The following is a 21,379-nucleotide window of genomic DNA, read 5'->3' as shown; positions in this document are numbered from 1 at the left end:
ACCAAGTTTAGCTCAGACATAATCTAATGTTGGCTTGCGTTTCATCATGGCACCAAAATCAAATAAGCCTCAGCCCTGTAGAGAAGCCATTCTGCAAGACTATACAAACAAAAGGGACAAGGCATGAGATGGAATATGACAAAAGAATAATTGTTTCTGCTTCTAGGAGACCATTTGCACCACCGTTGAAACGCTCAATGGGGGAACTGTGAATCCAAGCGAAAGCCAAAGCCAAAGCTAAAGCCGAACCCAAATCCAAATAAACGAAGACTGGGGTCAGGCTGCCTGCAGTTGGGTTAGTGATGCTGTCAACGCAGCATTGCGCTGGCAAAGCTAACAGAGTACGCTCCAGGTTCAACCCAGTTGCAGCTGCGTTTCTTCTTCCTCTTCCCCTTCGCATTTGTCTTCCTTTTCGCCACTTGTGTGCTCCCCTTGACAACCGGCAAGAGAGCAGCACGCGTTGCTATCAAAACAATGAAGAATAATTAAAATTCGCCCTCAAACAATTTGTAAGCGCGGCGGAAGTAGCTGCGAGACGATGGCAACCAACTGCCATGAAGCAGCTCTTCGGCACTCCGCTGGGACTCTCACAGCAACAGCAGCAGCTGGGCGTGGACGTGTGAGGGTGGAGTGTGAATCTAGGTTGGAGTTGCATGCCACACCACATGCTCATAAATAAATTTATGTTTGCCGAAGTATTGGGCGTTATTTTCTCGCTCTCTACCTCTGCAGCTCCTGCTGGGCATATATTTGTTTGCTTGCTGCCAAGTCTGTCATCCTTGGCTGAAGCGTGTGCTGCAAATAAAACTCGGTTCTTTCCAATTATGAGAAATTCTTTTCCATTCCATCGTGCACAACACACACACACACACACACAGTAGATAACTCATTCGTCATTAAGAGTGTTGTGATAGGTCTTGTTGCTATTTCAATTGCACTCTTCCAAGTCTATCAAATCCCAACATTCTGCATTTGATTGATGAAATAAGCAAATCACAATTGCGTTGCATTTAAGCATGTTTTTATTTTTCTATTTCTGCAAGTTGTTCTGTTGTTGAAGTTGCTACAATAAATTTTCTTTCGCTCAAAGCCAGATTTATGCAGCCACTTTGTTGCCTTCGCCAAAGCGATGTTCGCTAATTATGCATTATACTTTAACAAAGTTAACCAATGATTCAATTTACCAAATTCAATAAAAGTTAAGCGCATATACAAAAGGCTGTGAAGGCAATGGGAAAAAATCTAGAAAGCTGCAAAAGTTGCACTTCCGCCACGACGAGGCACAGACATACTCATAGAATGAGAGCGGCAAGCATTTCGGGCAAAGGCTGACGACATCCTTTGAAACTGGCAAATAATCCCGCAAAACCGGGCGCTTAACTTTTTCAACATTTATGCGGGGCCAGGCAGCTTGCCTTCGCTTTTGCGTTCGCTTCCTCCCTCCATATGTATCAGAAGCCTTTTATATTTCTTTTTTATAGTATGCTTTTCCTCTCGATTTTTTTTGCACAATGTTTTGCCGTTTAACACAAAGTTAAAATGTCAACGATGTCTGATCGTGTTCCATCGTTGGCCAAAAAACCGAAGCCAACAACATCAACGACATCGACAACAACGACAACACCAACAACAAAAGGAAAAACAAGAAATTCATGACGTTGTCATGAAACTGATGGATAGATGTCTGGGTCCAGTGACCAAACACTGAGTATTAGAGGCCCGACTGTCTCTATGAGTATGCACCCACACAATATTCGTGTTTACAACACTGAAACACTTTGAATACAAAACCCTACAACGCCCTTTGAGCGAGCTAATTCAACTAGTTTTCGAAAGCTCATCAGAGTAGAGAATACAAACAAAGTACAGTACTGTGAATGGTATCGCAATGGCCAAAGCTAAACGGTATACGCTTTAAGTTTAATTTAGATCCTCAGCATTGCAGAATGTTTTTAAAGCTCTGATTTATTGCTCGCTCTTATTTACATTTATTTCAGTACTTTTTGCCTGGTCATCTCCAGAGGGAATTCAAACTTCGCTGTGAGCACTTGACTCAATATTTGGTGTATTTCCTTGGGCTTATGCGAGTACAATATCCATCTAACTCACAAAAATCTTATTTGTATATAACAAATACATTCACATCACCACCAACAACATGCGAACAGTTGAATGTGATTCTCGAGTTTCGATTCGTTTGGCTTTATTTGTCGTAATAATATTAGTGTTAGCATTTATTTGCTGGTGCAAATAAGCGAAATGCTCCCCAAAGCAAAATCTATTGTTTTACTTCAGCAATCTGAGCTTCTAACTCGTTGTCCTAGTGCTGCTCCGCATCCTCCCTCCACTTCCTATTATTCCGTTGGTTTTCCTTTTTTCGTTTTGCGCAACTACGGAAATATGATTAATGCAGTTGGGAAATCGAGCCATGGTAATTTGCTGCTTTATTGGCATATGCGCATACACATTTGTATACGAGGATGTATGTTTAATACGAATTGGATTCTCTCAAGTGATTTTTTTTTCTACCAAAAAATACATCGAATAACCAATGAACTGAATTGTATAAATTCAGCCGTGATTATTTCATTGTGGAAGCCTCTGAAAATGAAATTCGCAATAATCTTCAAGAGAATTATGATTGCTCGTGTATCTTCATAGTGAGTATTCAATTGAGTTGTGAGTGAAAAAAGAATAGAAAATAGAGGTGGCATAACAGAATAATGCATTTATTAAGTAATTTAATTGCCAGCTACTTGTCCGTGGAATAGGCTCCGAAGGCACGCACGTGCTCGCGGATGCGCACTGCATTGATGGCTATGAATCCTCCAGCATCCTGTGGCACATAGCCACCATGCTCATCCATTGAGACCAGTTGCTTGTTGTAGAGCGCACCCGCTGAATCGTTGGCTTTGCGAGCAATGGCACGACAGTATCCGGGCGATAACTCAATGGTCACCTGACCAGTGACCTGCTCCTCCGCCAACTCAATGCAGCGTCGTACGTAGAGCGCCTCTGGACTGAACCAGAAGCCATTGTACACATAGTCGGACATGCGATCGCGTAATAGTTGCTTTGTACGCAGTACCTCGCGATCTAGAGAAAATACCTCCAGGTCTTGATGCGCGGCGTAGAGAATTGTGCCACCGGGAGTCTCGTAGACACCGCGAGATTTCAGTCCTACATATCGGTTCTCGACAATATCAATCCGTCCAATGCCATACTTGCCGCCCAGCTCATTTAGAAATGTGAGCATATCCAGTGGAGTATTGTACTCTCGCCCACTTGCCACATCCTTGACGGTCGTTGGCAGACCGTGTTCAAAATGGATGCACACGCGAGTGGAAGTCTGTGGCGCTTGGGTGAGCGGATGCAGTGTAAGCTCGTATAGACTGCTAGGAGCGACAGTGTTGGGATCTTCTAGTACACCCGACTCGTAGCTTATGTGCAGTATGTTGGCGTCAGTGCTCCAGGGTGTGGATGGCTTCGCTGTCACCTCAATGTCATGAGCTTTTGCATAGGTAATAAGATCCAGACGACCTTGAAAGCGTCGACAAAATTCCACATCGCGCCAAGGTGCAATAATCTACAAGTCACATAAACTTCTGGTCAAAGGAACTTCAGAGCAAGGGGCATCGAAGCAAATTACTTACCTTGAGATCTGGCTGCAGCGCATAAGCAGAGAGCTCAAAGCGCACCTGATCGTTGCCCTTGCCAGTTGCGCCATGCGCCAAGTACTTTGCTCCGTGCTCTCTTGCGGCTTCCACTAGGGCAACACTGATGCACGGTCGGGCTAAGGAGGTGCCAAGCAGATAACGTTCTTCGTAGATAAGACCCATTTGGATCGCCGGCCAAATATAGTGCTGGACAAAGCTTTGTTTGACATCAGCAACAACTACCTTCAACATTGTAGCATTATCAGCATTTGACACACGCAAAAATTTGATTGTGTTTATGAGCTGCTCTTACTTGTTTGGCACCTATCTTGAGCGCCTTTTGACGGGCTGCCTCAAAATCCTCCTTTTGGCCAACATCAGCCATCACGCATATGACCTCATAATGTTGCTCCAGCAGCCACTTGAGTATGCAGCTCGTGTCCAAGCCACCAGAATATGCCAAGACAACCTTCTCAACTACCATTTCAGCAAGTATCCGCCGCTTGTGTTGCTCACTCTACGCTGCGAATTAGAAAACTGAGAGCTAAACAGCTTATACAGTCTTTTCAGTCATTTTCCTATCAGCTTAGCTTATCAGCTGCTGTTGCTGCAATGAAAGTCTCCTTCATGCTTGATACGAAGCTCTCTTAGTCGCTGCTTTAGCTGATAAGCGAGCTTGTTAGCAAACTATAAAGCTGTTTAGATTAGTATCAGTCTCGTTGGCGGTTAGTGCCTAGAACACTTTTTGAAATTATCAATGAAAACTAGTTAACTCATTTATTAGCTTATCAAGTTTTCTACTGTCAAATCAAACAATCCAAAGGCATCACTTAACGATAACATAACTGCCCAATTTGATACACGTGTGAGCAAATTAAAAATTATGGAAACAATGCCGTTGAATCTGGTGTCACTTTCTTTACAGTCGGTTATTTGCATTTGAAAAATATCTTCAAATCTGCACTACTATATGCATTATACATATATATATATATATATAGATGTATATGTACATCTGTATGTTTGCATAGTTGCTCCTAATACATATTCTATACAATTAAATTTTTCTCCTAATTCTTCTTCAATTTCCAGATGTCATTTGTTTCTACATATGTTTGTACATACATACTTACATACATTCAAACATACATGAATTTATACATGCATATATTCATGCATTCATACATACTTACATACACATATGCACATGTATTCATTTACCATTAAAGTGATCTTTAGGGAGAATAGGAATTTTTGATAATTTGCTAGAATTGTTTAGTTCGTTAAGAGTTTAGTTTACATTGCTCGCGTTCATTTTTGTGTGTAATTACAGGGGGAAGTACACAATTATTAGCAGTGCAAAAGTGAAAATCCAACAACTAGTTTCTTTATTTTCAGTATTTTGTGAATAAAATATTATTTAAAGTACACGATGCGAGATCTTATCGATTAATTAAGTTAACAGTTGCCAGAAGCCTACAATGAATCGATATAGAGTTTCAAATAATTGACGAAATCATTAAATAATTTTTGTCCCAATTCTTTATTAAATGGTATATTTTGAGTGTAAATTTATATAAAACTTATGGCCACACTGCTTGAAGTTTTGAGCATTGCGAGCTTAGAAGTTGATTAATTTGGACGTTTTTTCTTCACAATTTTTCCCATCAAAAATGGCAAGCCGTAAGTTTTTTTTTAAAGCATTATGATTTTTTTCTTACATGAATCTAAAATTCTATAGAATCTACTTCGTTTTGGCCTAACCTAATGAATCTGGTTAACATTTCAAACCTCGTACAAAGTGATCCCAATAATGACCTACATGACTTGAAAGTTCTTCTAAAAAGTTATTTCCGTGGAAATGCGGTACAGGTGTTTCTTTTTGGATCACGCTTTTTAGGCGTGGGTAATGAGAGGTCAGATTTTGATGTTTGTGTTAAAATTGGTAAGATGTGAAACATTGATGTCATATTCAAAATATATACTCCAATACCATCCAGATAATGGTTTCATCGAGCAGAATATTATGCGCATAAAAAATGCCATTAAATCAGATGCGAACTGGAAATTTTTGGAAATGCTAGATGGTAAATGCCATGTTATTCGGGCTGTGAGTGTTCCGATGAACTTACAATACGATATAAATTGTAGCGGCGATCTTGCTTATTGTAAGAATAAACTGGTGAAGTATATATTTGACTTGCAACCCATAGGTAAACTAACTTAAAAGTCATTACACTTAAATATTAAAATGATCCCGTATTTCAAACTTTTGCCAGCTCGTTATATGGTTATTTATTTGAGAGATTGGACTAATAAACACAATCTAAGCGGAAGCTTCCGAAGCCACATAATTGTTAAAATGGTCATCTATTTCTTACAAGTAGCAAAATTCCTACCAGGAATTCAACATTTTCTCAAAAATCAATTGATCACAAGCGAAGGTGCGTATAAACTAATTATATTATGATATACATATTTACACATACATTTATTTACATATGAATATAATTGTTTTACTTCTAGATTGTGATATCGATTTCATTGAGTTGAAATTATCATCCTTTAATATGAGCAAAATCATAGTTAATGAGACCGAAACACGAGAAATATTAATAAAATTTTTTCAATACTACTCAAACTTTTCATTTTCGTATTACACAATTTGCCCTTATTTGGGATTCGAAGTATCGACCTCGTCGCTTTCTACAAAAATGCCCAAGAGGTAGCTATATAATCGATCTAAATTATAATTTTTAATCAACTTTTATTTATTTAGTTTTACCAATCCATATTTTTACCGAGATGCCGTTGTCATGCAAGACATGTTTTACTTGAACTGTAATAAAGCAAAACCTATAAAACCATGTTCTGTTGAGCACTTCAAGGCGGCGTGCCGAAAGAGTGTTGTATAAAGTCCAACATTTCACTTGAAAATTAATCTATTCTCATAATGTTACAAATTTAATTAATGAAGTAAATAACTGAAATAAAATATTTTGCTACCATTTGAAATTTAATTATAAAGTGTGTCAATCCGAAAGTCAGTGAATCGGTGAAATCCATTTTTACTGACATTGGCATTGAACTAGTATCTCTTTGCACGCTTGGGTTGGACGTTCATAAATTTTATACTTCACTGCATGCATAATTGTCAATCAATTGACTAAGCACTTTTTCATTAATTGTAGTTTATCAATTATATATTTACATAGATTAGCATTCAATTAAGGATATATTGACTACAATTTGAGTATAAAAGCGTATCAATGCCAATAGGAAAAACAGAAGAAGATTTTCTGGCACTAGAAACGCAATGAAAATGCGCAACCAACACTTGACTCGACATGGACTCGGTAATGCCCGATCGTTGCTCGGACTCATTATAATTTTTGTGATTTGGCAACAGTGTCATGCTATGTGAGTACACATTATATAATAATCAGCTAAGAATCGATGCTACATCATTTACAACTATCTATAGGACTACTTCAAACACCCCATGTAAAAGGCAACATACTCAAAAGGACTGCGCAATTATCAAGGCTATTTCTCAGGGAGTGGGCGATTATTGTAATAACGACAATTTTAAATGTGACACAAGATTAACATGCACTTACTCAAAGTGCTGGGGTTGTATCGACGATATATGTTACCCGGACTGTGGCCGTGTTAAAAGATTGCCTCCCAACCGTCTACCAAGTTGGTTTCAACGTACGCCGCTTGAAAACTTTGCACAAAAATATATAGAGCCCAATTATGATGACGAATCTACTAAATACGCATCCATCGATTAAATACATACGTTTTACATGTATGCGAATATGTAATAAGTGTCTAATTATATTTATCTGAAAGTTATGGTATAGGCAAAAAAAAGAAATTAAACAAAAAAATAATAATGATGAGAATGCATGAATACTGCAAGCACAAATTCACCTTGTTTTAAATGGAAAACATAAATTTTTGATTTATTGGGCAATTAACCTATTCTTCTGAATTCTGAATTGGGGGATCCAACGAGTCAAAAAATTTAAAGATTTTATTCAGCGTATATTAATAAGCACTTCTGTAAAAAAATATGAAAAAGATTATTTGGTTGTGCAAATGGCGTAAAGCAAGCTTTTGATAACAATTTGGTTGCTCGCGTTCATTTTTGTGTGTATGTTTAACATACTACATACATACATTAACATACTATGTTGATTACAGGGGAATTGTGTATTATTAGCAGTGCAAAAGTGAAAACAACAAGCTATTTTTGTTCGCATTGTGCACAGTTTTTGATCTTTGCAGCATAGTTGTCTGTTAGCTTCTGCAATTCGCCTTTTAATCCTGATAGCTCAACCTTCAAGACATGATTAAATTTATTAACATTGGAATGTATTAAGCTTTATTCGTACCTCTTTCTCCTGCAGCTTGTTTTCAAGGTACTTTAGATCGACTTCTTTCACCTTAAAATCTGTTTGCAGCTGCTTGTTTTCCTGCTCAAGTTGCGCCAGTTTCATTGCAGTTACATACAATCATTTAACGATGATATACACTTGGCCCTCGCTTAACACGGGGGTTACGTTCCTAGAAATCCTTGTGTTAAGCGAAATAGTGTTAAGCGAAACATGGATTCAGTACAAATTAAGGGGTTACGTTCGCAAAATTCAAAATTGGCAGCAAAAAAATTATTTATTGTTCAAATTTGGTCTGTTTTTATTAAAGTTTCATACATTTATTCAAAATTATCCAAAAGTTATTATGCATACGCCATTAATAAATGCATAACATTCATATTTTCAAAATTAAAAGCTGGTATTAAATTAAAAAAGTTACTTCATATAATTAATTAACAGGTTAAACTTTATAGAAACTTAAAAAGTAAGGAGAACATCATTTTGAAATGCATTTCGTTTACTGTAAAGCACAGAGTTGGATATCACAAGACCGCCTAAAAATATGCTTTAATTTTACAACTGCAAGAAAAAGGTTTGTTATGTTTCACCACCAAGCCATAGATGGCGCCAGTGAAAAATACGCGCAGCTTCTCTGAATGTTTATCAATTTTAACCTTGTCTTAAAATACCTCTTAATATTGAAATCGACAAACAGCCTTCTGTGAGTACTTGAACCAATTTATTAAGTCTGTGCGAATCAACCAACAATTGATAGTTGCGACAATAAATATTTTGAATTTGTACTTGTGTGTTACAGTTTAAGTTGCTAAGCACGCACAATAGCTTGACATATTCCACGCCATGAACTTGACTGTGTACATAAGGAATGATGTTGCTTGCCTAATTAAATTCAGCTCATTTCATTCATTTTAATATTGGGGGGCTATTCCAAGTCCAATGCGCAATCGTGATTTATGCCTCTTTTTGGGGTTTGTCACAAAAGTCATAAGGAAATTGGGCAGCAGCAATTACAAATAAAAAGTGTGTATGTAAAATAAATGTACATAAGTACACGAGAAATACAGACTTGAAGCCGGGCTCAGTCGGCAGTCAGCAGTCAGCTGGCATTTTCATTCACTTTTTCGGCCGGTCGAAGCATTTGAAGTCAGTCGTCAGTTGCCGCTCGCATGATTCACACGTAGAAAAAAATAAATCGCGTCGCGTATTCGGCACACCTAACTGTAAATCCGAGAGCTTGTGCTGCATACGAAGCACAGGAGGTTTTGTAGAACACCTAAATATCAGGAAGCTGTTTTTGGTTAACAAATGAAAACAAACAACACTTATCAAAAGTAAATATTTGTGTCAGTTGTGGGTGGTGACTCTCAAACTGTGGCTTGCCACATTCCGCACACACATACTCACATAGTTCAAAGCGCTGTTGCACTGCTTGCAAATCGAAAGAGAAATTACACAATGTGCAAGTGGCAACAACAACTATCTAACTTATAGTTGGTTTTGGTCAGTTACAGCTCGGCTCTTGCCAAAGTCGTCGCTAAACTGCACAATTCACAGTAGTGTATTTTTGTTTTTTTTTTGTTATTATTACTGCTTGTGTGTTGCACGCTTAACGAATGGTCATGTCTGCAAAGAGATTTTCCAAAAGTTGCAGCAAAAACACTTTAGTGTAGTGTATTTCCATCCCGCAAGTAGTTTGTGTCTTGGACAAGTCTTTTGTTTACTTATTAAAACTATACGCTCGAACGATCGTTAATGCCGCTTTTCTGTAATGACAAACTACAAAGAGCAACAATGAAAATAGCATTTTGAAGCTGTTTACAATAAAGGGGTCAAGTGCAGGCATTCATCAGAGATTACAACAGTTGATGGGATGTTCATTAAAATCTTACAGAGTGGGCACTCACGGCTTGTCCATGAGAAATGCGATAAGTCTGCTTCAGAGAAATAAAATAAACGTGCGGCAAAAACTAAAACAAGTTCGACTACCTAGGCTGTGTACTGCTTGCAGCTGTATCCCAACAAGTAGATTCTAACCAAGCAGTTCACGGCTTGGCAAAGCAGTTAAATTCTTAAATGTACAACTAACGATATACAATCAACTATAATAAATGGTATTTTGAATGCCAAGTATCTTTGTTTATCGCACATGCTAAATAACAAATATGTATTTAACACTTATCAATACAAATTTGAACTTGTATTTAACAGAGTCTTGTATGTAGAAACGCTAAAATTGAATTATGTCGCAACAGTCGCTCACAAACTGTAACGGCTTCGGCTTAGTTGCTGTTATTCTGATTGCTTGCGGTGTCGCGCATGCGTCCAACCACCAAATCGATGTCGATGAAGATCTCAAACACTTGATCGGTCGCTGCCACCGTGATCAAGCCAGTGACGGTGATTACAACGATTGCATGAAACAGGTATTCAACGATTTGCGCGCCTATTTCACCACAGGTGAGTCTCTCATCAAGAGCTAAGCGGAGTAATGGCAACAAATGTGATCTTTTTCAGGGGTGCCTGGTTACAACATTAAACCCTTTGATCCCCATCATGCGTCGTTTGTTGAGCTGCGCCGCGGTGATCCACATGGCCCGGGCAGTTTTAAACTGATTTTACGTAACGTGTCCGAATATGGCTGGTCGCGATCCGAGGTGACAAAGTTTCACAGCGACGTAGAAGATCAGCGCATCGTCTATGCTCAATACTTCCCAGAGAAGAGCCTCGAGGGCGAGTACGAATTCGTTGCGAAGATGTTGGGCGCTGAAATGAAACGTATTGGCCACTGGAACCTCACGTTATATGATTACAGGTGATGACTACTATTCAATTGCATTGTGATCAACGAGATTTTAAATTGTGATGTCTTGGCTCTTAGTCAAACGACAAGCGTGCGACGTGTTGGCGCTCCTGGATCACTGCTTAAGGTGCATGTGGAGGTAGATCGCATTGGCGGCATGGAACTACATATAGGCAATCTGCTGCAGGGCCAGCCATTAAATCAACTGGCTGACGGAGTTATTAACAGCATGTGGCAGGTGGGTTTGCCTTTCGTTAGGCCAATGATCAATGAGCTGGTGAGCACGGCATTTACGGACATTTTCAACGAATCCTTTCGACACTTTCCGCTGGAAAAGTTTGTAAGCCAGACATGAGCTAGTTCATCAAAGACTCGATATGTATATAAACTATATTTAACCAAACTACAAACTATTCTTCAATGTCGAATAAAAGAGGCAGAATGTGCACAAAATCTAAACGTCGGTTAGACTGCTGGCGACCAAGTCATCTCGCACTTCCTTCTTCGGCTGCTGAAGTGACGACAGCGCCAGACTGCGCGCAAATATATTGCCCAGAGATATGACCACATATCCGGAATTTTGCAATTGCTGTTCTACGGTGTCGAACAACAGCTGATAGGCTTGTTCCAGTTCAGGTGTTAATGTGGCTAAACAGAGGAGAATAGAATTTAATTCAATAACTGATTTAATAAGAGAGAAGATACTTACGTTTCTGATGCAGTTGCTGCTTGCTCAGATCAAACATGAAGCGCAAGTAGCACAGCTGATTGTAGAGATCACGCTCCGAGTACTGCCGCAACATGGAGCCGCTGTTGCACTTGAGACAACGTGGTCGCCGCATTTCGAGGCGTATCGAATAGCTCCTCGTGTTGTAGTTGCAATCGGGATGATCGCACACCAGCCAATTCCGGTAGAAGCGTTGCACATAGCTGCGCATAGTCAGCTGCAGCTGATTGCGTATGCTAACCAGATACTGCAGCGGCGATGTTTGGCACTCCGCATTGACGCACTGCTGCAGCACGGCCACGTGGCTGCTGCTCGGGCCCGGTCGATAAGCACTCGCCATCAACTGCTCCGTCTGGCAGCCGACGCACTTGAATCGGAAAGGTTCGCATAGCCTATACAGTTGCAGTGTGGTCTTCTGCAGGGACTCGCCCTCGGCTTCCTCAGTGCGCTCCTGTTGAGATCTGAACGAGACAGAAGAGAAGATGAATGTAGCATCCGAAACTCACCATCATCAGAGCAGACTTACCGCTGTGCATTTTGCCTATACTTGCTGGCATCCATGCCCAAGCACTCGGCAACGCGACTCGCATCGGTGCCCTCCAGCACCTCGACCATGCGCGTGACCACGGGATGTATTTGGTGGGCCAGATAGTAGTTGGTGTCCAGCTTCAGTGTCTCGCTGCCCTTCAGCTCGTCCAAATGGTAGGCACGTTGCATGGCGGCATTTGTGCTGCCATCCACGCAGATCACATAGTCCACCATGTCGCCCTTCTTATAGCGACGATTGCGCTCGCGATTCATGCGCAGCGCAACTTGCACATGGGGCAGCGACGAGCTGTTCGCATATTCCTGTGGCGCTCGCGTCAGTTGCTTTGTGATCACATAGAGTGGCATTGGCACAGCCGACTCGGCAATTTGATCTTTAATGCGTCCAAGCTGCGCATGCACAGCATCCAGTTTATCTTCCAGCGGTTTCTCGGAGAGTACTTCGTCGAGTGCCGCCTTGCCCACCATGACAGCCAGTTGTGACCAATCGCGTCGCACAATGTCCAAGCCCTTGTGCTCCTGCTCACGTCGTAGCACTCCTTTGGCATTCTTGCTCAGCTTGACTGCAGCATATTTCTTTTTCTTGAGGAGCAGTAGACAGGCAAAAACTCCATCGATGTCCAGTTCCAGCTGCTTATATAGCTTGTTCACGCTCTGCTTGATCATATGCCCAATCTTGTAGACTTGATCATAGTCCGTGATGTTCGTGTTAATCATGAGGGAGTCCGTGTCTCCATAGACCACATCGTAGTTGAGCTTCTGTACCAGCTGCTGCGTATTGACGAGAATCTCGCGACCCTTGTGCGTCACCAGTGCAGCCAGATGCTGTGCAAAGAAACGCGAATGCGCGAATCCCAGGCAACCGTACATCGAGTTCGCAGTCAACTTGAGCGCCATCTGACGAATGTGATACTGCATATGCAGATCGGGCGACAAGTCGGGCACTGCCATCAGTTTCTTCACCTCGCGACGTGACTCCACGAGGCGACGCAACTGCTGCGGCAGGATGCCAGGCTCAACACTGGAATCTGGCAGCGCAGGCAGCTGCTCCGCATCTGCTGCATAAGGTTGATGCACCGTCGTAAAGCAAATATTGTACTCCTGTATTATGCTGGGGTAGAGCGAGTTAAAATCCATGAGCAGCACGTATTTCTCATAGAGACCACGCATTGGTTCTAGCACCAAGCCACCTGCGTAGGCAGCCTTTTTACGGGCCGCGCCAGCTGCTCCAGTTGTCGTCTCATTACCAGTTGCATCAGGGTCACCTGAGGCAGTAGCAGTAGCAGCGGCAGTTGCGCCGCGTCGAGGTGGCTGCTTGTCGGGCACAATGTAGTTCTTCTCGTGGAAGGCGTGCAACAGCAGATACTCATTGCGCTCGGAACGACCGCCTTGCAGCGTGCGAGTCATGGTGTTGCCACAAATGTTAGTGATCTGCAGCGCCAGTGGCATGATGTTCAGCTCGCACATTAGGCGCAGCATGTACGAGGCATCCTGCATAGTTAGTGAGATGAGTTTGGTGATGTTCTCGCCTGCAACAGCGAATTGTTAGCTTTCGCCACCAAGTTAAGCAATCAGTTTCAAGTAACTTACCCTTCTCATACATCTCTAGCAGATCATCAGCATTCACATCCATACGCTCAGACTCCTGCAACTTGAGCACCTGCTGGCAGAGGGTCTGCAGATCATAAGATCTGGCCCGTATGCACTCCTCTGCCGAACGCTTCACATCGCAGACCATGCGACCCACAAAGTGATCCAGAAGGCGCTTGCCAAACGATTGCGTAAAACGCAAGCGTCCCATGCGAGACCATTGCGGAATCTTCAAGGCGACGATCTGATCCGTAATCACATTCAGTTGACAGTCCAGCGCATCAAAGGTGACAATCAGATCGGCATCTATCTGCTGGTACTGCGCCAAAAACCAGCTGAGCAGCGCACGCTCCGTGTCATGTTTGTAGATCTTCGTGGACTTGTATTTGCTCAACTGCAGATTCAAATCAAAGGGCCAGCTGGAGACAGCGGGTCGTGTTAAAGCGCACATGTGGCGATTAAAGGCGGGCTGTGGCGCCGGTTTATCAATGTGAAAGCGATTGTGAGTGAGCATCGAGATCATGCAGATCTCGTTCTTGAGCGTCTTCGGGTTCATCGAGGTGCGCACATTGAGCGCCAGCAAGGTGATGGCCGGCAGAGGCGTTGCTTTCCCTTGCTCCAGCAGCACCTCAACGTTCTTGGGCTCGGCAACAGTCAGATCGGTCTTGCACCAGCTAATGGGTGCGGGATTCACATTGAAGCCGCTGATCTGCAGCCAGCAGGGCCCCTTAATCTTGCGCTCAAGCAGGAAACGCTCCAGGGCATTGGTGGTGGTTCCGAAGATATGCGCTATGGAATCGTATTTCTTGGCGAGCACATTCGGCGCCATCTTCTTGCCATCGTAATGGACTTCCAGGTAGTCGCAAGTCTGCGGCACATCGATGCCAATCGCATGGTTGGCAAAGTTCTTGCTAACCTTACGGGAGCGAAACGTTTCCAGTTTAAGTTCGGCGGCTATTTGGGTATCGAACTCCTTGTACATATCGGCAACAGTGACCTTCTGCTTTGTGGGCTCCTTTGTGATGGGATCTAACAACTGAAAGAGTTGCAAATGTAAAGATTAACTAACATAGTATATAGTAAGCGAATGGCGTACTTACATACTGTCGGGGTAGCAGATACAGCACCCGATTGATGTTTTGCACACGCACACAGATGGACTTGCCATCAGCTGTACGTCCAAAGAGAAACACTTCACCTGGCAGCTTCTGTGCATCTTCCCAGGCCTCCCAGTACCAGAAGCGCAGGTGCTCCACGTTCGCTGGATCTATAGCAGCTGTAGACGATTCTGCCGCTTCGCTCGCCAGCACTGACTTCTCAAAGTCATCGTCCATTTGGCAAATGGACTCCCAGTTACTGAGCAGTTTGCTCATATCCTCAGTTTCAGGCTTCGCAGTCGCAATTGGCGTTTGGGGCTCGGCCTTAAATGTCTTAGTCTTTGGAGTTGTCACCTCAAATTGATTCTCATCGTCATCCAAGCAACTGAAATCCAACTCATTGTCGCATACCTCTGGCATGGCTTCGTCCGCGTTACTTTTTAGCTCTTCGGCGGTTTCTTGCAACTTTTCCTCCTTTATTTTGTCTGCCGTTATTTTTGTTGCTTTCTTGTTGGTTACCTTTGGCTGCAAAATGCGTTCCAGCATCTCGTCGTCGCTGCTCGCTTCCGCTTTCTTACGCTGCTGCTCCTGCTCTTTGATGTTGCTCAGGAAACTATTCATATACGCCTTGGCGGCAGCAGCATCCGACTTTCGAGAAGCAGCCACAATTTTAGCTGGAGCTATAACCTTTTGTTCCTTGGCTGTCTCGTCCTTTGGCTCCTCCTTCATTTCGCCTAGTAGATCGGCCAACACATCATCATCCTTCACGCTATTCTTTACATCAACTTTTTTGGGAACTGCGTTGCTGAAGAGATTGCGTATGGAAGCCTTTCCCTTGGCGGGTTTGTCGCTGTCACGCGGCCTTTTCTTAGCAGCGACACCTTTCTTCTTTTTGTTATTGTTGCCCTGTTCCTCTCCCTCGTCAGAGTACTCGTCTTCATCTTCAAAGAAATCTCGCCCATCTTCTGCGTAGCCAGTTCCGTCTGTTGATGAAATACATCCGAGTTACTTTATGCACTCTTTGTTAAGTGACGAAGTGACTCACCGTCTTCAATCCAATCTCCGCCGTATTTCTCGCCGGCACGCTTGGCATATTCCCGTTCGTCGACCACTTCATACACATCGTCGACGCTTTCCTCCACATGGCATTTGTTTTTGGTTCCTTTTAAGCCTCTTAAGCGCTCCAGCGCCGCAAATCTGCCAGTTTTATCAATGCGTTGTCGCTTGACGCGTGGACCAGCTACAGTTCATTTTATTATTAATTAATGTTATACACATTCATTTCGCTACTTACAGGGTGAATCTGCCATTTTCAACTCGAAGCTTAGATTAAAATTCCTACAAATTAAAATTATAAATACTTTACGCAGCTGAAGATTGTTTGCGAATTGGCGGGAAAACATTCAGTGTATACACACTGATGCAATATGAAAAAATACTTTTGGCGCTGCCATACCATACCATAACAGAATTTGCTCCTCGTGAGCAACACTGTTAAATACGAAAACAGCTGTTGACAAAAACTCTGATACTCTTTTATTAGAACCACTTTTTTATGAAAAATGTCCTTTTGAATGGAAGTCAGTGTGAGGACAACACTCGCATGAATAACAACAAAATTTTTCAACGGCGTCAACTTTTATTTTTAAAAATTAGAAACTAACTAGTGTGCGTTTTTATGCGCGTTTTAAAAATATACCAAAACACAACACGAAGAATGTAACCAGGTGTCAAATATACTATAGCCTGTTTCCATACCCATTCTACATTTAGTGTATTTTATTATAACTATTTGGCGCAATTTTCAAAATGTTCAACACAAATGTCATTTTTGTATAATTTATAAAAATAAATAAGTAATAAGTTTATTATTGTTTTTTATATAAAAAGGTATTGAGATTTTTAACATTATTTCGATGTGAAAACAAAATTTAAAAAATCCTATTAAGCCTAATATTTCTTCATTCACACGCAAAGTAAAGTAATTGATTATGAATTTACGGTCAAAATATATGTAAGTATGCGCTTTAATTTATTATTTGTTTTTTAATTAGATAACGTGCACTTTCAGTGGAGTTTTCATTAATGTTGAATATGGTTAATCTATCAGCCATTTTTAATTCAAGGGAATTCAGAGGCTAGCGTCGGCTAAACTAAGTGTTACCAGATCAACCAATATAAATTAAATGCAATTCGGACAAAAACAGGTTCGACCTTGGAAGTTTAATTTCCGTTTCCTTTGTATAATAATACAAAGTTTCTCCATAAACTGCAAAATTAATGTGGCTTGTCACACATAAGAATTGAAAAATTGTTTTAAAAAGTGCAAAAAAATGCAAATGTGCTGCACAATCTTTATTGAAGTAAGTCAAGAACTCCAACAATACATCAATGAATATGGAATAATGGATAATATTATAGGACTCCATGTCAAATGCAGTTTGCTATTGTCTAAGTCATTACAGCTGGCAATTGAATTTACACAAGATTACGCAAGCTAGAAGTAATCATCTTTGAAGAAATAATTAATATTGATAACTTGTTTGATTTCATATATTTGACATACATTCTTAAATACTTCCCAAAGCTCATTCATTGGAGACATTTAATACTCTTTTTCTTTCATTAAAAAAGTATAATTATTCAATTGTTAATAATGTTTTGTTTCGAAAGTGTGAAGAAAAAAGTTCAACGTGTAAGGGGCTGGTTATATCCGGTACCCATAGGGTAGCATCGTTTTATAAATTTGCGCCTTCAGGAAATGTATGTAACAAGCAGAAGGAATCATCAGCCATGTCTGTCCGTATGAACACCAAAATCTCAGAGACTATAAAAGATACTATATACTAATTTTAATTTCTAATAATCATATTTTGAAAGCACTCGTAACTTTGTACGCAGTTCAATTTGTTCGTCAAGTTGCAAAAAAAATTTGAATAACCAAAACGTATTTTAGAATTTTTAATAATAATAATAAGTAGCGTATTTATGATTACTAACAATTTATTGGCGATCGGAAAAAAATTGTAAAAGTTATTTAAGAAATACTGTTGTATGTCAAAAAACCCGTACTTCAATTGGATCATAGCTGCTTTGGCTGTAAATTTGGTATATTTGGTGCAATATGGTGTATTTTTAAATATAGAATCATATCAGTATACTAAATATAGCCTTCGATTCTCTGGAAAATAGCCAAAAACTTCTATAACATTTGAAGTGTGTAGCCCTTTCCTAACAAGATTCTTTTACACAAACAGTTATGCTGATAAGCATACTAATCACTTGACTGTAGTGTCCGTACTCTTGTTATGTTATTAAAAAACAAGCATGAAAACCATTTGTATCCATTCATATTGCAAAAATAAACAGTAATATAATTTTCTATTCTCGTATATAATTTTATTGATCATTTATAATATTAATCTTATGGTAAGTTTTTTAATAATATATTTAAATTACAATGTACAGCAATCGCATTTAACTCTTGATTTTCAGAATCATTCTTTCATATTATACTTAAAGTTAAACAATACATATGCAAGTTCTGGTATATACACATACACTCAAGCAGACTTACATAATATACATACATACATACTCATATTCGTCAGATATATATTTATGACTATGCAAAAATTCATACATATTTACAGTTTGATAGAAAATATTATAATTTTTGTGTGTAGTCTTCAATTTTGGGTTGTAATTAAGAACAGAATAGCCAGAATTGTAAAGATGTAGAAAATACTGTGTGGAATTAGGAAAAAGAATGGTGAACGATAGTAGCAGTGAATACACATAGTGAAAGGAACTGTGAAATTGAAAAATTCAGTCTTCCAGGAAAAGCATTAAGATTTTGAAAAGATTAAGAAAGTGGTTAAAGATTGCAATAGCAAATTCAGATTTATGCTTTAATTGATGTGTTGTCTTCGAGGTATTTCAGCTATGGAGCATACATATATTGGTACATATTTCATAACAGTTTCAAGCCAAAGACATGGCACAGATTTAAATTAAGCTTAAGGAGATGTTTCCAAGTCCAGATTCCAGATTCCAGATGCCGATCCATAGTATATAATGCTAAACATTTAACAACAGTAAACATAACAACAATAATGGTTTAACAAAGCAAGGCACTCGCTATCTGTAATGATACGAAAGAAATGACAATTTAGTTCAATATGCGATATTAGAAGGTTCTCATTCTCAAGTATTTACCTTGCCATAGTACCTGCGCCCACACAGTTGGCACGGGCATTTCTACGATCACACCACTTGCACCGTGGCAAAGGCGCTGAACGTGACCTTTTTGGGAAACTCTGGACCAGGCGAACCACGTGTCTTGATCACGGGCTTCAGCGGCTGTCGTGGCTTCAATGAGAGGAGTCCGGCTGAGGCGGCTAGTTCGCGAAGTCGTTGGGAGAAGCCGCTACCACTAGAGTTGCTGCCCGCTGCAGTTGCAATCGCTGCACTATGATGCTCCAGACCGGCACAGTCAAGAACGTCGAGTCCGTTGTTGGATCGATAGACCTGTGCAGTGGCCGTTGGATAGACTGCCAGACTAGTTCCGCCTGTTGACGTCCCATTTGCGGCGACTGCTCCTGTTGTTGTTGTGGCTGCGGCCGCTGGTGTGATGTACCTGGAAAAAACGGATGAGAAATTGGATTAGTCAGAAAAACTCTGCTAATTGATTTATTTTTTATTTGCCAAAAACTTTGGGGTGTGAACAACGTTCACAAATAACCACATCGATGCCCATTCGAGATGGCTCGCACTCAACTGTGAACTGCCAGCTGGCATGTGGCAAGTCTTTATACACCGTGTGTGTGCTGTGCTGTGCTGTGCTGTGTGTTTACGAGTATAGTACAGTGGGATGATTTTCAAATAAACGCTCGCCCAGCAACAAGCTCGAGCCTCGATGCCAACATCTGCATGCAGATTAGCTCTGTTTTGCTGGATTTATTTGATGTGCTGGCTAATAGATATTCGATTGGATTGGATTTTTTATTTTCAAGCGATTTATTTAGCATCGACGAAGCGTGCTGTTTATTTTCGTACTCTGCTGCAATTTCAATGATGTATCGACCTCATAGATGCTAATTAATTTGTTTATGCCATCTCGGATGGCTTCGATTTTCTGTCGCTGTTGATGCTGACGCTGATGTTGTTGCGCTACTTTTTGGTTAGCCATTAACCATGTTTATATTTTAGGTTTAAGGTTTTTTTTTTGCAAAGTTTTTCTCTTTTATTTACCCACCACTCTGTTTGTTGTTGTCAAACTCACGCAATACATCAATAAAGTATGCAAATGAGCTCAAGCCGAGGCAGTGGGCAATAACAGCTCTAAAAGTTAAAAACCGCTCATAATAAAAATGTGTGATAAGTGTGGAGAGTTGTGCTGTAAATGCATTAATATTCCATTTACTATAAATTATTATTATGAAGAGTATTAAAATAAATTGATGAATTTCCCTAGTAGCCACTTTATTGAACTATTTTTATTTGATATCAAAATATTGTATAAATATTGTTATTCAAGCATCACAATCCTAGGGTTTCCCAATATTTATTTCCGTATTAAGTGATCACAATTGAGAAGCAAAAGTGTAGTTTAATCATGTTTTTTTTACAACTTTAGTGCAATTTTTTTGACAGCCTTGCCTAAAAACATAATTAGCATGAACTGCCCGTTGCTTTACTTCCTCATGATGTCAACAAGTTAATGTCAATTCATTTAATGTTCTGCTTGTTGTTGCTGTGGACAGTCAATTGGCATTCACGGAGCTGCGTCGCAGAGCTGAGCGAAAGGCGGTTAATGCATAAATAAATTAAAAATAAACCGTGTTAAAAGTGCCTTATTATCTTTTTTTATTCGTGCGAGTGTTGAGCTTCAAATGGAGGCACTTGATTGTGCGTTTTGATTTAATTTATCGCCTAATACATTTGGCGTCTTTAATTACCTCGCCTCTGTCCTTCTCCGCAGTAATAATATTCCACTGAGATTTGGATCAACTGGGTCAGAGAGTCTCAAGTCCCCGATTGCGCATCATCCAAAGCGTTTACTTCAATTATTTGAAATTGAAATACTTAATGGCAATGCTGCCTGTTGCCTGCTGCCTATGAGTCTTATACGTGTACTTCTACCTTCAATGCTCAATGTTTGAATGCCATGTGAATTTCGTTTTTCATTATCAGCCACCCAGAGATTTGTTGTTTGGGTATTGTTGCATTGTTTTGTTTGCGGTTTATGTATATATAATTAAGCATTATCAGCAGCGAATGGAAAACAGATGAGCACGATGGGAGCATACAACCTCTTGGTTGCATACAAAACAAATGCCTGCTTCTCTTCATTTTGGTTTTGGATTTGGTTTTGGCATTGAACTTTACTTTGACTTTGAGTCTGAAGTGTTCAAGAAACCATAATTAATTATAATATTATAAACATCTTCATATATTGTTTTCTTGCGTGGCATGCATGTGTGAGAAAATCGCTGTCCATTTTTCACACAATTTTCGGTTTTCATCTGATATTTAGTTCATTCGTTCTGCATCCA

General features: G+C 40.3%; 5 protein-coding genes across 6 annotated transcripts in view; 2 read left to right on the top strand and 3 right to left on the bottom strand.

Annotated features, from left to right (window-relative positions):
• Window positions 1–2,671: 2,671 nt before the first annotated feature.
• On the bottom strand, window positions 2,672–4,198 carry LOC132786878 (argininosuccinate synthase). The gene is made up of 3 exons (XM_060793588.1): window positions 3,970–4,198; window positions 3,654–3,899; window positions 2,672–3,586 (listed from the first exon to the last, which is right to left on the bottom strand). Exons 1-3 carry the CDS (start codon window positions 4,138–4,140, stop codon window positions 2,753–2,755), a joined length of 1,251 nt encoding a protein of 416 aa, XP_060649571.1. The 5' UTR covers window positions 4,141–4,198; the 3' UTR covers window positions 2,672–2,752.
• Window positions 4,199–5,193: 995 nt separating this feature from the next.
• On the top strand, window positions 5,194–6,658 carry LOC132785851 (terminal uridylyltransferase Tailor-like). Of its 2 annotated transcripts, none has more exons than XM_060792142.1 (6): window positions 5,194–5,339; window positions 5,398–5,601; window positions 5,677–5,869; window positions 5,936–6,100; window positions 6,183–6,381; window positions 6,436–6,658. In XM_060792142.1, exons 2-6 carry the CDS (start codon window positions 5,566–5,568, stop codon window positions 6,569–6,571), a joined length of 729 nt encoding a protein of 242 aa, XP_060648125.1. In that variant the 5' UTR covers window positions 5,194–5,339; window positions 5,398–5,565; the 3' UTR covers window positions 6,572–6,658. The 2 variants fall into 2 exon arrangements, with proteins under 2 accessions (XP_060648125.1, XP_060648124.1); XM_060792141.1 differs by having other exon boundaries at window positions 5,198–5,339; window positions 5,657–5,869.
• Window positions 6,659–9,211: 2,553 nt separating this feature from the next.
• Window positions 9,212–11,240, top strand: LOC132785503 (circadian clock-controlled protein daywake). The gene is made up of 4 exons (XM_060791626.1): window positions 9,212–9,393; window positions 10,271–10,519; window positions 10,577–10,874; window positions 10,941–11,240. The coding sequence occupies exons 2-4, from the start codon at window positions 10,303–10,305 to the stop codon at window positions 11,215–11,217; spliced, it is 792 nt and encodes a 263-aa protein (XP_060647609.1). The 5' UTR covers window positions 9,212–9,393; window positions 10,271–10,302; the 3' UTR covers window positions 11,218–11,240.
• Window positions 11,235–16,239, bottom strand: LOC132785502 (DNA polymerase alpha catalytic subunit). The gene is made up of 7 exons (XM_060791625.1): window positions 16,117–16,239; window positions 15,868–16,062; window positions 14,826–15,805; window positions 13,726–14,761; window positions 12,116–13,664; window positions 11,572–12,050; window positions 11,235–11,510 (listed from the first exon to the last, which is right to left on the bottom strand). The coding sequence occupies exons 1-7, from the start codon at window positions 16,223–16,225 to the stop codon at window positions 11,317–11,319; spliced, it is 4,542 nt and encodes a 1,513-aa protein (XP_060647608.1). The 5' UTR covers window positions 16,226–16,239; the 3' UTR covers window positions 11,235–11,316.
• A 1,970-nt stretch (window positions 16,240–18,209) lies between these two features.
• The window catches only part of LOC132786546 (myb-like protein I), a 50,894-nt gene continuing 47,724 nt past the window's right edge, over window positions 18,210–21,379 (bottom strand). Inside the window, exons 2-3 of the mRNA XM_060793095.1 lie at window positions 19,041–19,461; window positions 18,210–18,966 (exon numbers count right to left, since the gene is read on the bottom strand). Coding sequence (XP_060649078.1) covers window positions 19,089–19,461 — 373 coding nt within the window. The 3' untranslated portion in view covers window positions 18,210–18,966; window positions 19,041–19,088. The remainder of the gene's footprint in view (window positions 18,967–19,040; window positions 19,462–21,379) is intronic.

The sequence above is a fragment of the Drosophila nasuta genome, chromosome 2R (genome assembly GCF_023558535.2).
Source record: "Drosophila nasuta strain 15112-1781.00 chromosome 2R, ASM2355853v1, whole genome shotgun sequence".
Taxonomy (NCBI): Eukaryota; Metazoa; Arthropoda; class Insecta; order Diptera; family Drosophilidae; genus Drosophila; species Drosophila nasuta.
Note: the sequence above shows the minus strand (reverse complement) of the source record. Positions and strands in the feature narration are given on the sequence as shown.